Below are 24,094 nucleotides of genomic sequence, written 5' to 3'. Positions count from 1 at the left end.
CATCAAACATACAATACCGTGCCGTATCCGTAGGGTGCTACGTCAGATCGGCAAGTCAATTAACTGGTAGACCTAACACAACTTGTCGAAAAACACCGCGTCGGGAACTATTGCTCATACCTAAGTACTATTAGTCGATGGAAGTCCAATCATAATAATTCGATGCCGTATGCTCGATATCTTCTCTATGATCCCCTCACAAGTGTGCGGTGGGACATGGCCGTGATTTGCACCTCCCACCAAGGTCGAGATGGGTAGTATGCATCGAGACATGCACCACCCAATTTTTCATGCTGAGACCTGCAGCCGTTGGCCGATCTTAATCGACCAAACGCGTCAAAGATGGGGAGCGGTCAGCTCCATCAGCTAAGTTGTATTTGCTTCCTATACGTTGTCCGAATAGACAGCTCTAGACGTTGTGTCTACCTACCCAAGTATTGATATAGGCTATTTCATCCTGCGAGAATCAGCTGCCTTAGTGCATGAGTGCATGAAGAGGCCAACTGCGTGTTATTGGGGGTCCACACAAAGTCGTCAGACAAACTTTCGCAGCATATGTATGAAATGCTGGTTTGTTAACTGGCCGAATAACGAACAAGCATCGCGTTCCCATTCCTCATCGTTCACTGGTTCCCCCAGAGTCTGTCTGGCAGCCAACTCACTGGATACTTATTAATCGATGCCCATCAGCCCATATCGAGTTTGGACCAGACCAATCGTGTCGAACGCTGAAGGGCAATTACAGAGCACGTTGTTGTTAGCTTAGGTACCTACAGGCCTGTGGCACAGACCGAAGATTCTGTTTGATCAAGCTGACCCTTGTAACGTAGCAGCTTTTTTCGGGGTTTTCCATGGCTACATCTCAGTAGCGGCATCTTGCAGCTTTTCCATCGGTCCAGCATGTTGTGTTCGAGAGTAATAATGATACCTTTGAGCAAGTTCTCTCTACTCTATTACGAAGGGTAGAAACCTCTATATAAGTCGAGTGTAGTGTCAAACATGACTCCCACCTTTCCTACACTCGCTAAGTCTCTTGGCTCTTAAAGCTGCTATATTTGTCTAGTACAGCCTGTACAGCTAGGCCTCTCTGGTAACTGATAAGTTTGGCATCAAAACCTGACCAATTACAACGCCCCATTTTTGAAGCTGAATTGCAAGTTACAAGGGATCCTAACACGGACTAAGAACAGCGGAATCCTTTAACGGAGACTTTAAATTCTACCGCGAAACCCGGTCCTGTCCAGGCCTTTCGTAGGCCTCTTCGTCTTCGACAATTTTTCTAACCCAAACATACCTATCTTAACCTCAGGGTGAACTACAGAAGAAAGTGAATAGTAGAACCAAGAAAAAAAAGAAGTGAAATATTGCATTAGGAAAATTGGGAACACCCACATCGACGACGATCTATTCAGGATTAGCAACCCGACGCGGAGACAGTCCCTCGAAGCTTTATCGAGGTAGCTTAGACTCACGTCAACGTTTTATCGCCTAAGCCTATCAATCTACGCCTACATATTTCCCATCCACCCATCCACCATCCACCACGAACAGAGGTGACGCTACCCCGAACCGGGGGAACGACGACAACAAACTTCTAGATTCCTCGCTAGTCCGTGCGTTCTTAAATATTTACGCAAAAAACCGAATCGAATAAGAACTTTATTACGACGACGATAACCCGGACGAACGAGAATTAGTTAAAGGCCCCCTCGGGATTGGCATTATTTGTCGCGTCGAGCAATGGCGAGTTCGAATCCGCAGAATGTCATTCGCAGGTACGTTCTCCCACAAAATTCCTCGGTCGTCGATCATTCACTCGTCATCAAATCTACCCAGCCTCACGAGTGCACGCACGATAACCATCGCGAACCCTGCACGCTGCACCACGATCTTGTCTGAGACCACGTTGGGTCTTGATTACCGCATTACTAATTCGATTCGGTTTTTAGGAAACTAGTCATCATTGGCGATGGAGCTTGCGGCAAGACCTCTTTACTGAGTGTCTTCACTTTGGGGTACTTCCCAACTGTACGTCTTTTACCCCTATTCCCGGTCCACCCCTTAATATCTTCGATGCATAACGTTTGCTAACAACTTATATATAGCACTACGTAAGGAAACCATACCTACATACCTACCTAGACCTAGTCTTACTGCGAGATGGACGAACTAACGATCGGCTCCCTTACCTCTTAGATCCCGACCGTATTTGAGAACTACGTTACGGATTGCAGAGTAGACGGAAAGTCAGTACAATTAGCATTATGGGATACGGCCGGGCAAGAAGACTACGAACGATTGCGACCGCTCGCGTACTCGAAGGCGCATGTTTTACTAATAGGTTTCTCGATCGAGTCGCCAGATTCCCTGGATAATGTTAAACATAAGGTCAGGCGCCTTTCCTCCCTCGTTTCTCGAGCCCACGTGCATCACCACACTGCAAAGAGATTATAGAAGGGCTAACATACCTGGAATAATAGTGGATAGAAGAAGCAACCGAGCGCTGCCCCGGCGTCCCCATCATCCTCGTCGGGCTAAAAAAGGATCTCCGCGATGACCCCGTAGCGATCGAAGAGATGCGCAAGAAGAGTCTGAAATTCGTAACGGAACGCCAAGGGGAACAAGCCGCACAGGAGATCGGCGCGCGCAAATACCTCGAATGCTCTAGTTTGAGCGGTGAGGGTGTCGACGATGTTTTCGAAGCTGCTACTCGCGCCGCCCTGCTTACCTTCGAGAAGGGTGAGGGTGGTGGTTGCTGCGTTATATTATGAAGCGGGTATATAACGATGATTAAAGCGGCAGTAGCGGTTGTTGTAATGTGAGTGATTGAGTATGAGCGTACGAGCGGATGTATTTGCGCCTATCTATCGGGGACGATATCTCAAAATTTTTATTATTATAAAAGGGTGTAGCCATGTGGGGGAGTTCGGCGGCAATGATATCTTGAATATTTGTTCTTTCGTTTATCGTCTTGGAAAGCGAGAAGGAAGGTGGAGGAAGGGAAGAGACGAGACGGAGGCGCAATGGGAGTTGCGTGCCACACCAAAGCAAGCGAGCTTTCGGAGGTTGAAGACAGCTACCCACTACGACATACGGCGAACCTATGTCATACCAGGACCAATCTACCAACAATTACCTACCTTACATACCAATATTACAACTATCGATCTAGCATATCTATCCGTCGAGACTATCGAGAAGGAGATATAGCATGAGACCTGGAATGAAATACCTTCGCTTACGATACGGAATCGACCGTACTAAAAAAAAAGCTAGAGTTGCGCATCGGTCTATCTGGCCGGATTGGAGCAAAACAGACTGAATAAACTAATTAGCAGGGCGATCCTGGAATTATTTACATACTACGTATGCATTCATTCCCTGCAGTGAGGAGAGAATCAGATGTGGATATTAGGGGCGTCGAATCGAGAAAACCAAATTTCCCAAGTGACAATTTGTTTGTAACGTTCCTTCGTGATTGTCCCGCAAGGCCCCTTACTCGTCTATTAACTACGGAGTACTATACGCAAAGGATCATCGGTACAAAATTCAAGATTCGTGCCGGGTATGTGTATTTGAGAATGCATGCATCTATATCATCAAATGATGTCAATCTCATCTCTCCACATCTCAGCACGTCAAGGCCAAGTGGCGGATCCAACGGTAGCAACAAGATTGAGAAGAAAACGCGATATGTTCAATAGCGATCTCATTGGATACCATCACTTCCCGAGGTCCGTGACGCCGAAGAACGTTCTACGGCATAGATCAATCTAGACTTTTTACATAATATTTACACACGCCTTCCGCCTGGCCGGGACTGCTCTCACCGCTTCCAGTCGTAGTTCCAAGGCTCGCGAGCTGGCGTTTCGGTTAGCGGTCTTGCGTACTCGATCGGTATACCGTTGTGTCCATAAGCACCCTTCTTCTCCATAGCCACGCGGTACAGGTATCCTTCGTCACGTGTACCCGGTCCGCTCGTCTTACGCAATTCCTCGCAGGCGTTATGCATCGATTGGTACATCCTGTGCGAGATGTCAGCATATCACTAATCCCATCATAGCATGCAGGCGGAAGAGAGAAGCTAAGATCCAGCGTACCTTTCTAGTTCATGTTGCTCCCTCTCCCGCTCCTGGCGCTGGTATAATTGCCAAGCCCTATGTATAGTCCAGTGGCGTAGATAGCGGTTACGCGCGAATCGCAGTGGAGCGGGAACGGTACGGGGCATAGATACTTTCAGGTTCGTGATTCGAGGATCGGGCGGAGGAGCATTGCCCTTCTTCTCGGTCCTCGGATCGCCGCCTCTAAAGCCCGGTGCCCTTGGATTCTGGTAAGCCGTACGGGGAGCCGTGGTATGTATCGAGCGAGACGTAGAGTCTACTTGAAGAGATAAGGACGTCGCCGCAGCAGTTGTGGTCTGGGTTGATGGGATAAGGGAGGCGCGGGGCGACCCCGTGAAGAGGCCACGGGATATAGGTCTGAACATGGTGTTGGATTGGAGGCTCGCCGCCTAAGATTTCCACCTAGGTCGTTTGGTGTGCAAAAGGCTTTCCAACCGCTGTCACCCGCCGTAGTCGCCGGATAATACGTGCTCTCGTACTCCTTAGTTTTTCCAACGCCAAATACCGCTCACCAATTAAGGTCCCAAGCGACTCCCCGCGACCCCAAGCTCTTCAACCTCCTACTTGGCGTATTTCAGACCGGTGTACTGGGGATTGCTCCCGACGCAAATTTCGATTATCGAGAATTAGCTCCTAGCTTCGAACGAAACCGTATCGGCCGGTGTTTCGAAATTGTGCAGTCTGGGGCTTGAGAATTGTCGTGATCAGATAGTGGGAAACAAACACGAGGAAATAATTCAATTCAATTAAGCAATTGGCAAGGAAAAAGAATATAGGTGGATCAACAATTTTCCAAACCCGAAAGTGGAGCAAATACCCACTATGTATAAGTGCATATTCTTCAAGTGAGGTCTAGATAAAATAGGGGGGAGAGCAACCAGTTCTGTTACCAAATAATAGTTGGGGTTTGCATTACATTGGGATTTGGTTGAAAAGAGCGGGAAGTTTATTGTAGTTTTCAAATTTCCCTTTTCATATAAGATACCTATGTACTAGGATGCGACCACATAGAACCTTCAGCTCTACAATTCATTAAGTATAGCTAGAGAGACGATAACTAAATTCAACATCAACGATATAAACCCGTTAGCTACGGGTCTTTCATTTCCTCAAATTTCGAAGCGTTCTTTGTCGTTTCTATCGACCCATGTTCTTCAGACTTCTCCAGTGCATGAGTGCAGTTCCCTATAAGGAGACTCAGTGTAACTGTAAGGTAGTGAAGATTAGATGATGGGCAAATAAGCGTCTATTAACGAAATATCTAATAGAAACTAGGATATAATAGGCTACCTCAATCGATGTCATAGATTTGTGTCCTCGGAGCCCAACGTTTTGATTGTTCGGCTAGATCCCCTTGGCACGACAAGGACTTATACGAGGTTTTTGGGTATGTTAATGTGGATTATGTTACATCATCAAGGGCAATATATTTCATCAACGACGAGACGTGTAGTAGAGAAGCTAGACATTAATTTACTCCGTGAAGGATACCTACAAAACAGACATCAATGAAAAGTCACTTGGAACAAGGCGTCTAAATCGAAATAGACGCCCCGTTTTATATGAATATCAACAGTACTGTGGCCCTTCCGAGAAAATTCATTATTACTTTCGGCTGGATTGCCTAAAACCTAGGAACAAAGCAGTGTTGCCCTTTGTGACGCAAGACGAGCCTATAGGAATCCAATTGGTGGCTCACTCAGCCCGTCGTATATAATTCTCTCCGACATCGACACCGTAGCTCCGGACTTAGGAATGAAACTCGTGTGGATAGATAAGTCTATTTTACCACTTGCAAAGCAGTCCGAAAAAATAAAATTAAGCAATATATAACATCATAAATTGCTTTAGTGACTGGTGATCAGTGACCTGAGTCCAGGCAAGGGGTGAACGAAAAGAAAACCTTTGCAATATTGGAGAATGTACCTAGGTAACAGGGATGGAAGGTATTGGCTTATACTTAAGAAATATCTGTAGATGTGTCCCAAAATAACTTGAAATACCTAGTCTCCAGCACTGTCAATAACATATCTTCCAAAGAAGAATTTTGCGTCTAACATGGAGTAGACAACACAGTTTCCCATCATGCTAATTTATTCTGGGGTTAAGAACGCCTAAATCTCGCGAGCATCGTCCAGAAATTGTCTAGTTGATTATACATTTGTGACGCCATGACTCGTGGTCACGGCGGCGGGCCGGAAGCCGGCTTCATACACGGATAGGGGAGCGGACCGGGACAAGTACCGGCACCACAACCTAGGCTCATACGCGACTTACGTGTATGCAAATAAAGACAAGGCAATTAAGTCTATCCCACACGAATATTCGGCCTCCAAATAATCATGATGATTTATCTCTATATATGTTTGAGTTGATTATTTACTCGTTCGACTTTTAATATTTAAGGGGTGCGTCGGCAAGTTCCGTTATATGCCGTTTCAAAAATGCTACCTATACCCTTCTAACAACTCAACGATTTAGGCGTATAGGGACGAGTTAGTAACTAGGATGGCAATCCAGAAAATCAAGGAATTTGAAAGGGGCAACGTCTTTGCGACCCCGCCGAATACGAGATTTGATGTTTATGCCCGGCGTCACTGGCTCCGCCGATCACCATCATCGGCTCCACTTCCGATGAGACTCAAAGTCGCATAACATAGATATATAAACGTCTGCATCCTGCATGCTTTAAAAGCATCTTGAGCCTCATCCAACAACTTACGGATAATTATCTAATTAATCAACCAAGTTTCGACTTTACATTCGCTCAAAAAGTCCACATCAAACTTTCGTCAAAATGAAGTTTACCATCGCTCTTTTCGCCGTCGCTACCTCCGCAGCTGCTATTAACAAGCGATACGACGTATTCGCTGTCTCTCGCTTCTCTGCCGGGTGCATCCCCCACAGCACCCAATGCCTGTGAGTATACTACTTTCGTTTGCGCCTACACCATGGCATAAACATACTAACAGGCACTTCAAGATACTCCTTCAGTGTTATCCAGCCTGGTACCATTGAGACCACACCCGTCAACTGCACGGCTTTGGTCCCCGGCAACCTTGATGGCACTCTTCCCGACGTCCAAGAAGGCACCTGCAGCCTCTCTTCCAGGACCTTCTCAGTGACCCGAGGTGACCTCGGCCTGACCTTCGAGGTCTCGCAGCCCGTCACACCCTCAAGCAACCAGACGGGCACTCACCTCATCCCCAAGGATGAGCTTGCTATCTCCGATAAGCCCAACGCCGTTGTTGAGAGCTACACCGGTCCTTCCAGCTTCAACCTGACTGGTTAAGGTGGAGACGACTTGATGATTATGAGTTATACTCGACATGGAATTTTCCACGAGTGTTAACGAGGAATAATGTACACTTTGGTGTGATATATGATACCATTATATATTTGTATATATGTACATAGGCATATCTATTTCGCAGCGATACAAAATACAAGACTTTCTGCAAGAATTCACAGAAATAGTCATGAAAGGGTATTTAAACCATAAACCCGTATTCATCGATATAGAAACATCAACGTTATATAATAATTATATTCGTGAACTCAACTTCCTGCCTTTCGGAGCATCTCCGATGACCCCTTTTCCACTACTTACATACTTGTTATGATTAAAAGCAAAATATGCAGTGAACCGGTATAGATACCATCGGATAGTTCCGAAACCTTAGCTGGAGTTCTACCGGCATTCATCCGAATTTAGTAATCAAAGTCGTTCCATCGCGTCGCGCCGATGTGACGTCAACTCTTTTTCATTTCATCATTTCATCTATCTTAAGATGTCGGTCGACCATGGATCAGTCAATACAGGCAAATCCTCCGAAGGGACATGCAAGAAATAAATCAGGGGCAAGACGTGAGTAGATCTTCATTTCTCTTATCTTGAATCTTCATATTCTTCATACTTGCATAATGTGGGAATCGGAATCAGATACGGCGTTAAGAATTAACGGGCGTTTGACGATCGAATTGAAGTACTGGGGGTGTGAATGATAGGCTGGTAACCTACGATGGTAGTTTCCATCGTAATGTAGTAGAAATGCCGTGCCGTTGATTGACTGCGGGCGCTGCTGGCCTATGAGAATGGATATGGTGTCCCCCACGTCGTGTCGATCCTCCCTTATTCTTTCTTACCGCATCGTCTGTTTCTCGTCTTTCAAGAAAATCTAATTTCATGTATGATAAGAATGTCATATTCGCCTATTACTGACGTATTCCGATCTTTAGCTTCTCGGCCTAGATCGTCGACGAAAGGACCCCTCGATGCAAATGAGTAGGTCATCGTCATATATCTCGAGGAAACTCATTAACTCCGATCGCAGTGCTCCGATAACATCCCCAGTCCCGTCCCAGGCGGCCCGCTTCGCCGGGAGCCAACAGGCTGGCCCACGGACGAGTCTATCAATGGCGCCTCGGTCATCCACACCCCGGTCTCCGGCGCCGCCTAGCACATCATCTACAGCGATGGCCAAGGACTTCTCTTTTCTCCTGCGACCGGAGATCTACCACCAACTCTCGCCTCTCTCAGTACCAGCTCCCTTCCGCGTTCCCTCACGGCAACCCGCCCCCGAAACACCTATCCCGGAGCTCCTCCGTGGTGGTCATTTCCGCGCAGCCGCCATCGCCGCCGTGCAAGCTCTCACCATACCCAACAGCCCCAGCACTCCCCTATCTTCCGACCCCGCCCGGATCTTCGAACTCTTGTACACGCGTCTAGCCTGCCTGTGCTTGATCGACGCCGCCTCGCTCGCCGCCCAGGAATCCAAAGCGCTTGAGGATCTGAACTCGGCCTTCTACATGGACCCGCTAACCGGCGCACATCTTGTGCCTTGGGAGCTGCGCGTCCTCGGTGTGCGGCTACAGGCTATTGGCTTTGGGGACCCGCGACGCGCGGTTATGAGTTACTACGAACTTGCGCGGGAAGCGCGTATTCATATCGTGCAGGCTGTTAAAGCGCATGATCATTCTGCGGCTGAGACTTGGAAGCGTAGGCTTGCGGAGCTCGGGGTTAAAGTTGCGGGCGCGTTGGTTGAAATGGATGATCTAGCGGGTGCGGCGGAGCATTTATCTACGTTAGGGGATGGAGATCAGACTTTTAAGATTGGTGCGGATGGTAGGTTGGCGATGAGTCGGGCGTTGTTGTGGTTGCACCTTGGTGATGTAGAGGCGGCGAGAAGGTGTGTGAGGGATGGGAAGGGTGGAGAGATTGGGGAGAGGATTGTGGATGCGTTGGCTGATATGGCTGATGGGGAGTATGAAAGTGCGTTGGAGAAGTGGCAGGTGTTGAGGGAGGGTGGTGCGCAGGATGAGATGGTTGGTGTGAATTTGGCGGTTTGCCTGCTTTATACGGGAAATATGGCTAAGGTAAGTGTTCATAATACTATTATCTACGTGGCTGCTAACGATTACTAGGCAAAGGATGTCTTAGAAGGACTAGTCGACGCGGGCCAAACGTCGCACACGCTATTGTTCAACCTGACTACGATGTACGAACTTTGCACCGATAGACATAAGAACCTGAAGCTTCAGTTGGCGGAGCGTGTGGCTTCTAGGGAGCCTTCGCAACAGGGATGGGAGAAAACAAATGCGGATTTTAAATTGTAGAACAAACATGCCTAATTAATCGGCATTATCCTAACACTCCTCCAATTAGGCTCACTATTTGTTCTTGGTATACAATCAATTGTTGTTACTCCTTCTTTGCTTCCTTTTTCTCGTTACCAAGCTACCGGGAGCCAGTCATCTTAACAAGTTCCTCCGCGAATATGCGCTTCTACATACCCTACGATATACCCTCAGCCTCTTTTGCCTCTTTCGCCTCTTTCTTCTTAGCGCACTGTATCCGATCGGCCCTCTGCACGGCTTCTTCAACTTGCTTCCAGTTGTCTATGACAAACTGTTTCACCCGTTCCTCGTCATACATCCCCGTTTCATCGCGTAGCGGTGTAGATGGACGTATACCAAGCTTATAATCATCCTGCATGATGATCTTCTTGAGCGCGTTACCGGCCTTGCTCCGCCACATCATATCAACCTGACTCGGTTCCTCTCCCTCAACTCTTGGAACGGCCGGCTTTATAACTCCCCGAAAAAGCCATACGCGTTGCTGCTCCTTGCGCCATTCAAGGAGGCGCGTTTCATAAGCTTGTTGTGCGCCCGGGAAGCGAGCGAATGCTTCCGCGCGCACGGAGTCTCGTGTTGCGGTGGTTGTTCCGATGCGTCCTGATTCTCGACATGCGGGTATGAATTCATGGACCCATTTTCGGAAAAAGGGATGTTGTCTCATCGTCTGGCGTTCTTTGGAATGCATCTTACTCTGGTCCACCTCGCCGCCCCCATTCAAGCCATCGTCTTCCGCCGGACGAACCCAGAAGAAGCGACATGTGGCGGCGTATTCAAATAATTCTTCTACCGATGCGAAGGGCTCTTCCCATTGTGTACCTTGGTAGTCTAGGCCTAGGAAATCGAAAACGGCGATGGGGTCGTCGCTGAGGAGGATCTTACCTTGCTTTTTGTTTAGACTTTCGATTTCGGGGATCCGGATGTATAGGCCGTGTTCGCTGAGTGTGAGTCCGTAGGGTCGGATCGTGCTGCCGATGAGGAGTAAGACGCCGCCGTGGGAGTTCCTGACTAACATCCATTGAAGCTGCTCGATTGAATCGCATAGGTGGAGGTCAACTTGGATGTAGCGAGGTGCGACCGCATCCCCATTGAGTTGTGAGTTATCGGTGCTTGTTTCCTCGTGTAGGTTATCAGGCCATGGTATAGCTAGGTTGATGACGTTCTGCTGTTCTCTAATATGTCGTTTGGCGTTGAGAAGTTGTGCTGCTGCCTGGAGGATATCATGATTTGGTGATGCGATCGGCGAAAGCGGGTTTATGGCTTGAGAGGATGGAAAGATAGTATTCTTTTCCCATGTGACGAAAATATCAATATCACCATAACTATCCTTAGCAGGTCCGGGAATCGGTGTAGCTACTGCGACGAAAAGCTCCCGTAGTTTGGTGTGGCAATAGTTGAGGACGTGCTGATATGCGGCAGGAGACATCCGCGGAGTGTAGAGGGGATCTTCACCCGATGCGAAAGCTTGGCCACCCATGATTGCGCCTATCCAATAAAATGTATTTTTAAGTTTCTAAATGGATGTTTATGCGGGTAGGATCGATATGATAAACATATTGATTGATGTATGTGGCAAATTAGGTAGTGGTTTGAACGATTTAGAACGCGTCTACCGATGAAATGAGCTTGAAGAGTCAACAAATCTAAACGCGACAAGAAAAGAAGCTGCCATACTTCATGATAGTACCCGCGGCAACTATCTGTGTAAGCTTCCCGGCAACTCCCGCCTGATTAAAGCGATGACTAGGAAGCAACTGTATTGATTTGAGGATGTAAAAATCAGGAAGTGACCTGTCCATGACTATCGGAACCAACGACCGAATAGTTGCGATGGCGCACAGACCACGTCTCTGAGAGAATGATAGAGATGCTGCATTGTCGATAGTTACATAACATTAATTAATAGATTTGTTTATAAATGTTGGGATTTTAAGTGTAATGTTAGCAGTTATGTTCATTCGAATTAGGAAATCGTCAAATGCTATGTTTCATCAAGCACTTGTGTTTGCCAATGTATGTCACAGAGTCATTGCTAGGTCTTAGACTCTTAGACAACAACGGCCTAAAAGGAATTATATATTTGAACATATGATGTATACGTTGGTTGCTGCGTCATACAGCGAATGAAAAAAAGGAAGAAGGGAAGCAGGAAAAAAAGAAAAAGGGAAGAAAGGGGGAGTGCAGACTTGCCCATAATTGTCATGTAATTGCTTTATTATCCTAGAAAACATTTCGGCCCCCTCCATATAATGAAAACTAGAGTTCCTAAGCAGTGAATTCGTACGCATCAGAACTTGATGTTTCGGCATATACATTGACCCAGGAACAGTTCTGACCGTTGGTACCACCAACATATATCTGGTAGACGTCCTTAGACTCCGGACTAGGGCATGCAACAATGCTCTTTCCCGCAAATGACAACATAATTGGGGCGCCGAACGTTTCACTCCTGTAGCGATGGAAGCCGGTGGTGATGGCTCCTTCGGGAAGTGCGGCGGAATGAGGGGTGGTGTAGGACAAGGCACCATCAGGGGCGACGTACACTGAGAATACGGTCAATACATTAATTAGTAATGAATGAATTGCATTTATTTCCGCACCTTGTTGGCCACCAGGAACGGCAACATCTAAAGAAACAGTGCCATTTACACTTCCTTCAATGAAAGCAGTCTGGGTTCCAGGATACTTTGAGCAATCTAGACCTTCCACCTCGTCCGGACAGTTAGATGAGGGTGCCTTATTGTACCAGAACCCACCATTGTTGGCTTGAATGATATCGAATAGATATAATGGATATCTTGATTCGATGCTAATTAACCAAGAACCTGTGGGTATAGCACGGGGTATACTGACACTCAGTGCCATAGGGAGCGTGGAGGAGATGACACTGAACTTCATCCTGATGGTGGCAGCGTATTAACTACCTACAGATAGTATTTGTTATGACGATTCGGGTGGATTCAAGTATAATGAGTTAGGATTCTGGAGTAGCTGTGGTACAACCAAGGATTGAGGGTTAGGTTCGGCACTCCCCCGGATGGATACTTTGGCTTATATATACTGATACTATACGAAGTATTACGTAAAGGTAGTGATAGCTCGCACTAGAGTCAAGCTTTCTATATTATATACTCTTCGCTTACGACGCGCACGAATGATGTGTGCACGTTGCGGGGAATAATACATCCTCGTATTCGTGGAAGAGAATATTATTAGAATTACCCTTGATATGCTAATTGCCTAGCCCATTCCGTAGCATATACTTATAAACTATGGGTAACCTAACTAGATGTGACGTTAACTTGAGACGAGGCAGACGAGACTGGAAAATTCGTCGGTTAAATAGAAACGAACTTAGCTCTAGTATAATGTAAGTCGCGTAACTGATGGAACGTTAGCACGAATTTATTAGATAATTGAAAGCTTTTCAATTGTGGAGTCTCGTTGTAGAACACCAGATGCCATGGGTGTCGAGCTATGGCTGGGTGTTAAGCACGCGAATACAAGTGGAGGGCGAGAATCATACCATGTTGACTGAATGGCCAAAGATTGACCATACCCCCTTATAAGAAATGAGGCTCTCTTCGTATAGATTAAATACTCAGAAGTATACCTAATCCTTGGTTCTCTACCCAGGTATCTTGAGTCCCGCCCGATGCTTGTCTAGGTGTAGCGGTTAACTGTCCACATATAGGTACATAAGTGTAACATGTTAAACTTAGATGCAATAACTGCGCCATAAGACAATTAGCCCTCATTGTTGGGGAAGCGCTTCCTATATATTTAAATAAGGACCATGTCTTCATTTGTGGCGTGTTGGTGTCATCAACCCCAACCCTAACCCTGATCATAACCCCAACTCAAGGATGCTTACTAGTACGATCAAAAGAAGAAACGCGTATGACGATATTCGGAAGTAGTGAAACCAAAATCAACTTTATTATAAATTTATAGGGGTTGTCAGTAGTTAAAGCCATACAAAGGGATACATCCTGGGAAGTATCGGAGGGACTCCTTATCGCCGATGTGGAGGCAAGGGAGTCCTTGGAACAAAGAAGTCATTCTTGTATGTATACTATAGCTTCCGTAGCAGTTACTTGCGATCTCCTCGCGCAACAACAGAGTTATTAACCCCCTCATATGGTTGGAGTCATGACAGGGGTCGTGTACTTGAAAAATTATAAGCTGTGCCTTATGAGTTGCGTAATAGCTTTTCTAGTCTAAATCGCAATTATATTTGGTCACCGCCATTGTTGGAATGGACAGGATATCGTTGATCACAACTAATATTAGGGGCCAAGGACAAATTTGGTCTTGAATCTTTCAACCAACAGAACCAACAAATACAGGGGTGATTATATATTTAGACGTGTCCGTGGGTCGCCTGGAAGAGTTTATCCTCCTTGCTCAAGTGGTATATAAGTTGCCTCCATTCGCCCTTTATTTTCCCTTCGAGTAAATTTTGTTCAACCTTACGAACAAACCGTCAATTACCACTACCTTAGCGAGAACCACTACACCATAATGAAGACTTCCACTCTTTTCGTCCTCGCGACTTTGGGCGTCGGACTAGGACTCTGCGGTACCCCTAATTACCAGGGATGGAACGATGGCGCTCATCTGTGCGGAGATGGCAGGTAAGTTTTCCCCAAATGCGAAATACCAGGCGAAAATAAATGCTGATCGAGATCTAGAGACGAGGCGAACAATATTTATGAGTGTCATGGTGGCTCGGCTGATCTTTATGGGGCTTGTGGCGTTAAGCCGTACGGTCCTCAGATGACATGCAAACAGAACAGCGATGAGACGGTATGCGAATAAAATGAACGAGTTATATTGTAACTGCATCGGAGTGGTTGATGAATGGTCACGAGGCTGGCTGTCCCAGTAGTTGAGGGGTAACACGTATCTTTGGGATATGGATGTGTTCGTTTCTATTTAGAACTCTATTATTAATCATTAAGTAAATACCGGGCCTTCTATGCATGTCTCGAGGGGAATCAGGTTGCTTATTCGTCTCTGGTATATTTTGATCCTTGTCGCCATTTCGCCCCGTACCTGAGTACGAATATCGGAATAGGGGCAAGGAGAAGACTAGCCCCTCCTAAAATAGAAAAGCCCAGACCATAGCCAAACTTATTAGTAAGCGATCCAGCAGCAAGGGGTAGGAATGTGCCAGCTAGACATCGTATAACAATTACTGCAGTCATGGCAGAAGCAGCGTAGAGTCCGAACGCATCTACGACATATGCGTAGAAGGGCAAGAATCCAAACTAGTAGTGTGGGGTTAGCAAATATCCCGATGCAGGATGGGAAAGAGGAGGGGCAATCCGTGATGCCTCGGGGGATTATGTTCTAGGGTTATCTTGAATACGTACTGTCATCGTAGAGCCAACCATGGCGACGGATAGGAGGAGTGTTGAAATTGGGTGTTGTAGCTGAGCAGCCCATCCGTACCATGCGACAATGATGGGCAGTGTGAAACCGCCAATAATCACAAGAGGAAGCCGGTACTCTGGTTGGCCTACTCCTTTATTGGAGTCACGGAGTTTGATGTAAATCCTATCTAGAGTTAGGTTGCATATGATTACACTGATAACCGAGCCGACGCCTGCAAGTTTGTTAGCAATGTTTGCCTCTAGCACCTGGGATACACAAACATACTATAGGTCATGAAAGCCGATCCTGCTTCGGCGGGTGAAAGACCGTACGTCGTCTCGAGGATATCGGGTAATGTAGTGGACATGATGTAAAAGTAGGTGAAAACTACGGAGCCAAACACCGACAAGATCTGTAGGACACTGGAACCGGCCAGGACAGTAAAAGGTCGGACGATAGCGTCCCAAAATTTCTCCGATTGCGAACCGTCATCTGCGTCAAATACAGTCCGCAATGAGGTGTTACCAGTTTCACGCCGGAGCCTAGCCGCTTTCCGCCTCAGGATAGGAACCTTGTAGGTTTCCCGAAAGCTGGTCAAGAATGCTACTTCGCATATAACTGCGAGAATTACGCTCATCCAAATGGTTCTTCGCCAACCCATAGTTTCGGCGATGGCCCCACTGATAGCCGGTCCAACCGCACCGCCGATCAAGGGAGCGAGTTGGATCATGCTCATAGCGGAGCCCCTCTGTTCCTTCGCAAATATGTCCCCGACGATGGCGGGGTTCAACACATTCGAGGCTACAGCGAGTCCTGTCAAAGTTCTTGCGGCAATAAAAAGGGCCGTGCTTTGGGATATTGCTGCAAGAATCGTTGCTACTATGAAAAGCGCATTGGCAGCATTCATAACGGGATAGCGTCCGAAAATTTCAGATAATGGCGCAATGAGCAATGGGCCAGCGGCCTCACCAAGTTCCCAAATTGTCACTAGAAGCACACTTGCGGATTTGCTAGATTGACCATGGTTGAGATCTTTCACAATACGTGATGCAACGGGCACAACGGAAACACACGTAAACGTCCTAAAATGGGGGTCAGCGATGTCCAATTTGAGGTTAAAGAGTATCGCGTACACAGTAAATGCCATAAAAGCGAGCAGACCAGATATAAACCACTTATAGGCCAATGGCCATTCCATAGGATTCTCCGCATCGCCATTGGGGTCGAAGTCGACGATATCCTTACTTGAAGGATCATCTTCTCTTTCGACGTATACTAAATTCGTATCTTGTAGAAGGGGCTGCGTTTCGTCCATATTAGGCACTCTCGTATAATTTACCTACAAGAAAAGTGAGAAGTTGGATAGAATAAAAGAAAAAAAAACGAATGGAGGTGCATGAGCTTGAGCAACGGCCCGCGCCGTAGGAAAAAAATATCAAAGCGTTTGATAATCCGTATCCACTACGCGCCCTATTAATTGACGACATCGGAATAGCCAATTGCGAAGGCGGAGCATCCGCCAAGCATTAACTAACAGGAGATAATGCAGGTCTATAAAGAGACTCTATTGATAACCAACAACGGGCCCTAAATAGGAAGTCTTATTAGAAGAGAATAAAACCAACTTATTTGGCTTGAGTAGATACCTTTAAATTGAAGGGCTAGACGATAAATTCTTCGTCAGGGGTAACCGATACGGGATCTCCTTCAGGTGTGAACATTATACGCGGTCGCACCGCTTGTCGCAACTTTAGATAATACCCAAGATCACGATGGAGCAAGACCCCAGTCAACATCCTATTGGCCAAATTCTAGGTAAGCTGGTGTAAGTCTTGGTTTAGAGATGTGTTGCTTGCGCAAGGCCTCCCCATAAACACATCGTCAGTTGGTAGTTCCAATCAACAATTCCACGAAGAATTAATTGTAATAGCATACTCGAAGAAGTAAGGGCGAAAACTGAATCGAGGCATAGATGCATGACCATGCTAATCTCGGATACACCACCACAATCCAAGTCGAAAGCCTGTATGAACGCCCCAAGTAACACAAAGCCGGCCTAATCTAGTTAGATTCGAATCTTTTGATATTATAGTAAGACATACCGAAGCGAGATTGAAATCACGATCGGGGTAAAGTAGACTAAAAGATAGACATAGCACCAATATTAATATTAGAAGCCGTATCAGTCGTAGGATCTTGTCGTTGATAGCATATTGGCTTCGGGAGCGATCTATATTCAAGAATGTCATATTTATTATTAGGTAGTTACCTAGGTACCAGTCTAACGAGAAGAGTTCGAATCACACTAGACAACAGAGGCGGGTTATTTGTTTTATAAACACACCGAACTCCGCGGCGCCTGGCCCGAGTTTTGCTTTTTCTAAGACAGTTTGGGGGCTGCCTACGATTGCTAGGTTTCCTGTCCTCAAAAAGAAAGTGTCCGTCAAAGTTGAACGATCTGTTCCGATGGATGATAATGCCTTAAAATAGAAACGACATCATATCATCCCCCTTGGAGTAAGACGCCACAAGTTTCACAAATGAAAATCCAGTCCTATCTTCGACCAAGGTTATCCATTCTTGGATTCTTAGCTGCGTATACCGATTTGCCGATTGTGTAACCGCTGACGATTCCGCTATAAGATCTGACGGTGTGGCGTCCGTCTCATCCGTACCTTAGTAAAGAATCTAGCTTACCAATGAAGATTCTTTGAAATCAACATTCCCATGTAAATAAAGCTAAGTTTAACTCTTAATCCACCGAATTCCCCCAGCGCCGCACGAAATCACACTCTCTAGTAGCTAATAGCAGCACAGAAGTGATAATGAAAAACAGAACCAATTCTATACGCACGCCTGGATGGAGACGTACCGGAATTTTCAGTATCATTTCCACTCTTAGCTGTGGAATTGTACTTCTTGTCTGGTTCGTTAGGGCCATCCAGCAAGAAGGCTCTTCCGTTTACTCCACCACCACCATTTTTGAGGGTAATTGCGTAAAAGCGAAAAGATTCGGACTTCTAATCCACGCATTCCTTATCATTGTTTCTAGCCTCATCCTCGCATCATTCCGTTTCTTTATGCAGATACTTAGTTCTCCGTCCCGCGCCGAGATTGACCGGGCCCATTCTGAACTTCGGTCGTTAGAAATAGGGGTCTCATCAATCAAAAACCTTCGTTACGTTTCCTGGATAAAAACTGTCGCTTGGGTGGTGTTACTTGCCAGCTCAATTCCAATCCATCTTTTCTTCAACAGTTCGATCTTCGAAACAATATTTCAAGGGTCGGACTGGCGCCTTACTATCGCGTCAAGTTCTTTTAGCTCTCAGGAAGTTAGCTTCTTCCCACCAGGAGCAAGTTTGATGAATGCAGGAATTCCTAGCACTGGATGGGATAGTTCAACCCACAATCACGCGGAGTGCTCAAAGATGTCGGGCTTTGGAGAGCACGTAGCGCTAACAGAGTATTGGGATAGGTCGTCACTTGTTAACCTAAAAATCACGAAAACAGCGAACGAATCCAAGTTATGGAATAATATGACCTCACAAGAATGCCTAGAAGAATATGCATCTTGCAAACCGAGAAATAAATATAGGGATGTGGTTATCGTTGTTGATACCGGTACCAATAGATCGGGCGGATGGATGCTGTCTGGTGTCTTCAGCGATCCGTATAACGAGTTAGAGTCCACCTGGGAACATCACATACCATGGGATAGTCTCAACTCATTGTGGTATTCAACCCAGTGTGCAACTACCCTTACTACGTCTCCTGTATTCAGAGATGCGAAGACCTCAATTTGCACGAACACTTGTGGGTGGGTGCTTGGATTGGGCACCGCCTACCCATTGACGAATATGTCGAGCACATCGGGATCCGTCTGGACTCCTCCCTTACCGGCATGCGACGTGCCCAACAAAGAACGGCTTGGCTATAATGATAAATTCAACACACTCAGCGTGCGGTATTGTCTAGCCGAACCCTCGCCTGCTAACATCTGCCGAGTAGAACTTTCCAACGTCCTATTGCTTGCCACCATCGTCTGCGTCTTCTCAAAGGTCTTCATTTGTACACTTATTATTTATTATCTTCTATCCGAATCACTGGTCACTCTCGGAGACGCCTTAGGATCTTTTATCTTGAATCCTGATCCTATAACTCTAGGGTTCGGCACTTTGAGTATTTCCGATAGTCTTCAGTTACAGTCCGGGGCCCATAGGAAGCTCCAGTCCGATGGCACCATGGGGCCTAGTGAAAGGACCCAACCACGCCGCTGGAGGAACCACAAAACTAATAAAATTATATCCGCTATCCCGAAATCTGCTTGGTCTAGCACTTTTGCACCCATCATATTGTGCTTGTGTGTCGGGTTATATTACGCTATCCAAGTAGACGTTATGAGAAGGCTGGATGGGTAAGTCAATGCCGTGTTACTCGTAATGTGGGTTCTTGGATTTCTCATGATGCTGACGTTGGAGCAGCCGCAACAGTATTGGAGAATCTGGCGTGCCATTCTTTGTGGGCAGCTTTGTCAACATAAACGGGTATTTGCCTACGTTGCTCGTGGCGAATTTACCGCAGTTCATATTATCGTACTGCTTCTTTTCATATAACTCCTTTTTCACTCGCCTAGTAGCCGAGAAAGAATTCAACTCTTACAGTTTGACACCATATAAGCCCCTTCGAGTTTCATACCCTACAGGTGAACAAGTCTCGACGTATTGGCTCCAGTTACCCTGCAAATATAGCATACCCCTCTTGATTACCAGTACAGTCTTGCACTGGCTCGCTTCTAATTCTACGTTTCTCTTCGTGAGCTATGGAGGTAATCACCCTAAATCGCCGCTCTGAAATTTTTATTTTCTAAAACAAGAAAAAACCTTAGGATATCTATTCAATCCGTATTATGATAGCGGCGTCGCACTCAATGGCGCAGAAGCCGTCCTGGGTTTTTACCCCCTCGCGATATTAATATTCTTCTCGATGAGCGTCATTGTTGTTTTTATACCTATTTTATTTGGAATCCGTCGTATTCCGGGTGATATGGTCATCGGCGCATGCGATTCATTAGTGCTTTCAGCAGCTTGCCATCTTCATGTTCCACCTACCACGTCTGATGATAATTCAGGAGATGAAGGCAAGTACACCCACATTTGCTACAAAAATCATTTATTTACCTATACAGATACTGAGATGGGCCGTTCTCACGACCGGGAATTTCTGCTCGAGCTTTCTAGAAGTAAGCTTCGATGGGGTGTTATGTCTCTGCCCCCTGAACTAGCCGAAATGGTTCATAATAAACAGGATCTATTTCATTTGACTTTTACTAACGAGGATGGGTATCTGTCTGGGCCAATGTCTGGGGAATTCCATTGCTAATATATAAGCACACTACCGTTTGCCCTTCGTCGAGGGCTAAGGTACGAAAAGGGGTATTGATTATGTAATCAACTGACTCTAGACTTTGTTCATACGTATCGATTTAGAAATAACTCACTCAGCCAGGCCTTGCCGCACATAAGGACAAAGGAATTATTTAGAAGAGGGGTCATTTGTGTATATACATGGTAGTTCTTGTAGTAGTTCTTTCTCCTGGCCTTTTAAACCAATTGTCAAAGGTCGGATTGGCATCTCACTCGCCGGAGCGAACATAGAGATCTCTGCGTGGGCGTCCTGAAGAGGAGCAAAGGCGGCTAAGGCATGGGACCTTTGATAAATTGTGGGATACGATCTCCCAGGTGCTAAAAAGGGGCATCGCTTACGTAAGCATGACAATATAAAGCGCAGATGCTGCCGTCATACTAGGATAACAACTAAGCTTGCACCATAGACCATGGATGATTTACCGTGTAAAGGTAGCAGATATATATCCTGGGTACTTTGGGGGCAATGGCTCTGCGAATGGCCTCGGGTGAAGATACGGTCGCAGACTAATACACGATAATAGGGGGAAGACATGCGACGACCTAGAAGAATATCTATAATGAAAGACTATTAAAATAGAGCTGTACTAAATACAGAGTATAAAAGTGACTAATTTGTAGAATGTTTACAAAGTGTTTGCCAAGACTGTCGTGGCAGCTGGCAGCTTATCGATAAAAAAAGAAAATATAATATATTTTTATTTTATTTTAAATAATTAATTAAATAAAATAGTTAAAAATAAAATATATATATGTCATAACTTAAATATTTTTTAACTTATTTGTGATAAACTTATGTTTTAAAAAGGTATAGTCATTACTAGATTAACTAATCCGAGATATCTTAATTTAAAAATAATAATATTAATAATAAATTAAATAATTAAATAGGTTTTTATTCGTTAAAAAAGCTTAAAATTTTCTTATTATATTTAAAAGAATAATCTTAAATTAATAATTAAAGAATTATAAAAAAAGTAATTAAATATATAAGAAATAATTATAATTATATAATTTAATATTCTTTTTTTCTAGTTATCTTTTACTTTTTTTTATTTTAATATTAAATAAAACAGCACTTCCTTTTATTTTATTTAATTTATAAATATATAATTATAAAATATTAAGTTATTGTTGTTACATTCTAAGCTGTAAGGTAACATATATAATATAGAATTGGAGAACAATGTGTGACGAACCTATGCCTTGGAGAGGTATAGTCATTGTTGGATTAGCTAATCCGGGATTTTTTAATTTTGAAGGTAACAGTATTAATAATAGGTCAAATAATTAAATATATTCTATTTGTTAGAGAGGCTTAAAATCTTCTTATTATATTTAAAAGAATAATCTTAGATTAATAATTAAAGAGCTTATAAAAAAAATAATTAAATATAAAGGAAATACTTATGATTATATAGTTTAATATCTTTCCTTCCATTTTATTTTGCTTTCTTTTATTCTGGAGCCAATTAAAGTAATATTTCCTTTACTTTATTCTATTCTGGAATAAGATAGAGTATTATGTTTTATTAATTAATAAAATAAATTATTTATTATAATTTCTCTATAATTAAATATCTGATATCTTATTTAATTAAAAAAATATAATTATAAGTTATTAGATTATAATATTATTTTTTTCTTCCTTAAATCTTTTATTTTAAAAATTCTCTAATAAATTCTTTTCTTTCTCATTATTTTGTCAAGATATCATCCATTTCCATTAATAAGAAGAAATATAACAGTTCTTCTAAATTATTTTCTATTAATTATTATAAATATCTAATCCTTAAAATTAAGGAGACTAATTTTAAAATAATATTATATATTTATTATTTTAATAAAGGTTTAATATATAAGAATATTTCTGATATCCATAGATATCATAAATATTAGATTATTAATATTTTATATAATAGAAAAGAAATTCCCATAAATTCCATGGCTTAGATTAAAAAAGAAAAATATCATTTAGAATTAAAAAAGGAAATTAAAGAACTTTGTCTTTAAGAATTATTATTCCATTTATAACATTTTTAAAAAATATATTATTTATTAAATAAAAAGGATATAAAAATGATCCAAAAAGAGTTTATTAATATTAAAGAATTAGAAAACACTGAATATATAGAGGTAATATAACAGACAATTATTATTCCTTTTGTTAAAACTTCTAAAATTTTCCTTACCTTTAATTAATCCAAAATAAATTTCAATCTTAATCTAATGTTACCATTAACTAAGGCCTTTCTAACTTTAATTAATCAAGGTTTTAATAATAAAAATCCTTAATTAATCTTTAAACCTTTTTATTTATAAGATATTCCTATAATTTTTAGATATTATTCTTTTTTAAATAATTAAATCATTTAATAAAATATTTAATTTAATCATTAATAATTTTAGAATCCTAAATGACCTTAATGTTATATTCTTTTAGATCCTCTTCTAATTTAATACTTCCCTCAAATTTGACATTTTTAGACACTAATTCAAACATAATAATATAAAATACATTAGTTTTTAATTTTATATTTATTAGTAATTATAAATAATAATTTATGTTTAAAAAGATTTCTTTAATTAAAAAAGATCTTAACTTCTTAAAATCTAATTTTTTATTTAATCTTTTAGTTTAAATCTATAATATCTTTAATATTAAATATTATTTATTTTATAAAAAATAGACCTTATTTCTTTTATATAAAATTGGTTCTTTAATTCTCTTTTTATTATAATATATTATTATTTGTTTCTATAAGAATTTAAAATATTATCTAAATTTAATTTATAATATTAGAATTTTAATAATAAATGTTTCTATTTAAGATGGTATTATTTTCAATTCTGGGGTAACCTTGTTTATTAATGGTTTTTATTTTATATTTACTTATTATTTATATAATGTTTCCTATAATGATATCTTGATAATATTATTTATTAAAATATTATATAAGGATATAACAAATGATAAAAGTTCTACCTAATTATCTTATTTATAATTAATATAATTCTATAGGTATTGCTCTAATATCTGATTTAGTTGCTCTATTTGGCCATCAGTTTAAGGATAAGTTATTATAGAAAGCTTTTGTTTGATCCCTAGTCTTTTTATTAGGTTAATCCAAAATTTTAAAATAAAGAACTTATTTCTATCTAAAATAATCCTCTTTGATAGCCTATGTTTATTAAAGATTTTTTTAATAAATTTAAAAGCTAAATCTTTGATTATATAGGTTTCTTTAAATAGCATAAAGTATCTATACTTTATAAATTTATTAATAATAACCTATATATTATTATATTCTTCCTTGATTATTAGATATTATGATTTAGGTAATTTGGTAATAAAATCTTATATAATAATATCCCATGGTTTATTTAGAATCTTAATAAGTTATAAAAATCTATATGGTTTATATTTAGCTTTTTTAACTTTATTATAAATATTATAATTTAAGATAATCTTCTTGACTATCCTTTTGATTCTTAGAAAGTCATATATTTCTTATAATTATATAATTATCTTAAAGA

The 24,094-nt window shown here is 42.6% G+C and overlaps 10 protein-coding genes across 10 annotated transcripts; 5 read left to right on the top strand and 5 right to left on the bottom strand.

Annotated features, from left to right (window-relative positions):
• The first annotated feature begins 1,567 nt into the window (after positions 1–1,567).
• Positions 1,568–3,070, top strand: F4822DRAFT_92021 (Rho2 GTPase). The gene is made up of 5 exons (XM_051464168.1): positions 1,568–1,775; positions 1,950–2,028; positions 2,106–2,111; positions 2,197–2,388; positions 2,481–3,070. The coding sequence occupies exons 1-5, from the start codon at positions 1,741–1,743 to the stop codon at positions 2,769–2,771; spliced, it is 603 nt and encodes a 200-aa protein (XP_051308864.1). The 5' UTR covers positions 1,568–1,740; the 3' UTR covers positions 2,772–3,070.
• A 695-nt stretch (positions 3,071–3,765) lies between these two features.
• Positions 3,766–5,235, bottom strand: F4822DRAFT_92033 (uncharacterized protein). The gene is made up of 2 exons (XM_051464169.1): positions 4,101–5,235; positions 3,766–4,025 (listed from the first exon to the last, which is right to left on the bottom strand). Exons 1-2 carry the CDS (start codon positions 4,484–4,486, stop codon positions 3,827–3,829), a joined length of 585 nt encoding a protein of 194 aa, XP_051308863.1. The 5' UTR covers positions 4,487–5,235; the 3' UTR covers positions 3,766–3,826.
• Positions 5,236–6,831: 1,596 nt separating this feature from the next.
• Positions 6,832–7,607, top strand: F4822DRAFT_422109 (hypersensitive response-inducing protein). Its single transcript, XM_051459860.1, has 2 exons — positions 6,832–7,040; positions 7,104–7,607. The coding sequence occupies exons 1-2, from the start codon at positions 6,919–6,921 to the stop codon at positions 7,411–7,413; spliced, it is 432 nt and encodes a 143-aa protein (XP_051308862.1). The 5' UTR covers positions 6,832–6,918; the 3' UTR covers positions 7,414–7,607.
• A 547-nt stretch (positions 7,608–8,154) lies between these two features.
• Positions 8,155–9,826, top strand: F4822DRAFT_92003 (uncharacterized protein). The gene is made up of 3 exons (XM_051464166.1): positions 8,155–8,406; positions 8,456–9,497; positions 9,546–9,826. The coding sequence occupies exons 1-3, from the start codon at positions 8,312–8,314 to the stop codon at positions 9,735–9,737; spliced, it is 1,329 nt and encodes a 442-aa protein (XP_051308861.1). The 5' UTR covers positions 8,155–8,311; the 3' UTR covers positions 9,738–9,826.
• On the bottom strand, positions 9,827–11,507 carry F4822DRAFT_92014 (uncharacterized protein). Its single transcript, XM_051464167.1, has 2 exons — positions 11,430–11,507; positions 9,827–11,380 (listed from the first exon to the last, which is right to left on the bottom strand). Exon 2 carries the CDS (start codon positions 11,230–11,232, stop codon positions 9,916–9,918), a length of 1,317 nt encoding a protein of 438 aa, XP_051308860.1. The 5' UTR covers positions 11,233–11,380; positions 11,430–11,507; the 3' UTR covers positions 9,827–9,915.
• A 513-nt stretch (positions 11,508–12,020) lies between these two features.
• Positions 12,021–12,734, bottom strand: F4822DRAFT_440768 (uncharacterized protein; the record flags this gene model as incomplete). Its single annotated transcript, XM_051462790.1, has 2 exons — positions 12,356–12,734; positions 12,021–12,298 (listed from the first exon to the last, which is right to left on the bottom strand). The coding sequence occupies exons 1-2, from the start codon at positions 12,651–12,653 to the stop codon at positions 12,021–12,023; spliced, it is 576 nt and encodes a 191-aa protein (XP_051308859.1). The 5' UTR covers positions 12,654–12,734.
• Positions 12,735–14,279: 1,545 nt separating this feature from the next.
• On the top strand, positions 14,280–14,576 carry F4822DRAFT_435008 (uncharacterized protein; the record flags this gene model as incomplete). The annotated part of the gene is made up of 2 exons (XM_051462110.1): positions 14,280–14,392; positions 14,450–14,576. 2 exons carry the CDS (start codon positions 14,280–14,282, stop codon positions 14,574–14,576), a joined length of 240 nt encoding a protein of 79 aa, XP_051308858.1.
• Positions 14,577–14,683: 107 nt separating this feature from the next.
• Positions 14,684–16,680, bottom strand: F4822DRAFT_91945 (MFS general substrate transporter). The gene is made up of 4 exons (XM_051464165.1): positions 16,268–16,680; positions 15,420–16,216; positions 15,134–15,366; positions 14,684–15,028 (listed from the first exon to the last, which is right to left on the bottom strand). The coding sequence occupies exons 1-4, from the start codon at positions 16,447–16,449 to the stop codon at positions 14,765–14,767; spliced, it is 1,476 nt and encodes a 491-aa protein (XP_051308857.1). The 5' UTR covers positions 16,450–16,680; the 3' UTR covers positions 14,684–14,764.
• F4822DRAFT_91944 (uncharacterized protein) lies at positions 16,681–17,445 on the bottom strand. The gene is made up of 3 exons (XM_051464164.1): positions 17,237–17,445; positions 16,781–17,190; positions 16,681–16,721 (listed from the first exon to the last, which is right to left on the bottom strand). Exons 1-2 carry the CDS (start codon positions 17,381–17,383, stop codon positions 16,972–16,974), a joined length of 366 nt encoding a protein of 121 aa, XP_051308856.1. The 5' UTR covers positions 17,384–17,445; the 3' UTR covers positions 16,681–16,721; positions 16,781–16,971.
• Positions 17,446–17,594: 149 nt separating this feature from the next.
• Positions 17,595–21,121, top strand: F4822DRAFT_422100 (uncharacterized protein). The gene is made up of 4 exons (XM_051459859.1): positions 17,595–19,548; positions 19,616–19,959; positions 20,020–20,271; positions 20,320–21,121. The coding sequence occupies exons 1-4, from the start codon at positions 17,960–17,962 to the stop codon at positions 20,511–20,513; spliced, it is 2,379 nt and encodes a 792-aa protein (XP_051308855.1). The 5' UTR covers positions 17,595–17,959; the 3' UTR covers positions 20,514–21,121.
• Positions 21,122–24,094: the final 2,973 nt, after the last annotated feature.

Source organism: Hypoxylon trugodes, assembly GCF_022578975.1.
Source record: "Hypoxylon trugodes strain CBS 135444 unplaced genomic scaffold F4822scaffold_12, whole genome shotgun sequence".
NCBI classification, from domain to species: domain Eukaryota; kingdom Fungi; phylum Ascomycota; class Sordariomycetes; order Xylariales; family Hypoxylaceae; genus Hypoxylon; species Hypoxylon trugodes.
Note: the sequence above shows the minus strand (reverse complement) of the source record. Positions and strands in the feature narration are given on the sequence as shown.

Bases quoted from the DNA above. Each gene is read 5' to 3' on its own strand.
- F4822DRAFT_92021 (XM_051464168.1), top strand. From the start codon at position 1,741: ATGGCGAGTTCGAATCCGCAGAATGTCATTCGCAG. The intron at 1,776-1,949 runs GTACGTTCTCCC...TTCGGTTTTTAG, and splicing joins CCGCAGAATGTCATTCGCAG to GAAACTAGTCATCATTGGCG. The intron at 2,389-2,480 runs GTCAGGCGCCTT...CTGGAATAATAG, and splicing joins TGGATAATGTTAAACATAAG to TGGATAGAAGAAGCAACCGA.
- F4822DRAFT_92033 (XM_051464169.1), bottom strand. From the start codon at position 4,486: ATGTTCAGACCTATATCCCGTGGCCTCTTCACGGGGTCGCCCCGCGCC. The intron at 4,026-4,100 runs GTACGCTGGATC...CATCTCGCACAG, and splicing joins GAGCAACATGAACTAGAAAG to GATGTACCAATCGATGCATA.
- F4822DRAFT_422109 (XM_051459860.1), top strand. From the start codon at position 6,919: ATGAAGTTTACCATCGCTCTTTTCGCCGTCGCTACCTCCGCAGCTGCT. The intron at 7,041-7,103 runs GTGAGTATACTA...AGGCACTTCAAG, and splicing joins CCCCACAGCACCCAATGCCT to ATACTCCTTCAGTGTTATCC.
- F4822DRAFT_92003 (XM_051464166.1), top strand. From the start codon at position 8,312: ATGATAAGAATGTCATATTCGCCTATTACTGACGTATTCCGATCTTTA. The intron at 8,407-8,455 runs GTAGGTCATCGT...CTCCGATCGCAG, and splicing joins GGACCCCTCGATGCAAATGA to TGCTCCGATAACATCCCCAG. The intron at 9,498-9,545 runs GTAAGTGTTCAT...AACGATTACTAG, and splicing joins ATACGGGAAATATGGCTAAG to GCAAAGGATGTCTTAGAAGG.
- F4822DRAFT_92014 (XM_051464167.1), bottom strand. From the start codon at position 11,232: ATGGGTGGCCAAGCTTTCGCATCGGGTGAAGATCCCCTCTACACTCCG.
- F4822DRAFT_91945 (XM_051464165.1), bottom strand. From the start codon at position 16,449: ATGGACGAAACGCAGCCCCTTCTACAAGATACGAATTTAGTATACGTC. The intron at 16,217-16,267 runs GTACGCGATACT...CCCCCATTTTAG, and splicing joins GCTTTTATGGCATTTACTGT to GACGTTTACGTGTGTTTCCG. The intron at 15,029-15,133 runs GTACGTATTCAA...CCACACTACTAG, and splicing joins TGGTTGGCTCTACGATGACA to TTTGGATTCTTGCCCTTCTA.
- F4822DRAFT_91944 (XM_051464164.1), bottom strand. From the start codon at position 17,383: ATGACATTCTTGAATATAGATCGCTCCCGAAGCCAATATGCTATCAAC. The intron at 17,191-17,236 runs GTATGTCTTACT...TAACTAGATTAG, and splicing joins GTGATTTCAATCTCGCTTCG to GCCGGCTTTGTGTTACTTGG.
- F4822DRAFT_422100 (XM_051459859.1), top strand. From the start codon at position 17,960: ATGAAAAACAGAACCAATTCTATACGCACGCCTGGATGGAGACGTACC. The intron at 19,960-20,019 runs GTAATCACCCTA...AAAAAACCTTAG, and splicing joins TCTCTTCGTGAGCTATGGAG to GATATCTATTCAATCCGTAT. The intron at 20,272-20,319 runs GCAAGTACACCC...TTACCTATACAG, and splicing joins TGATAATTCAGGAGATGAAG to ATACTGAGATGGGCCGTTCT.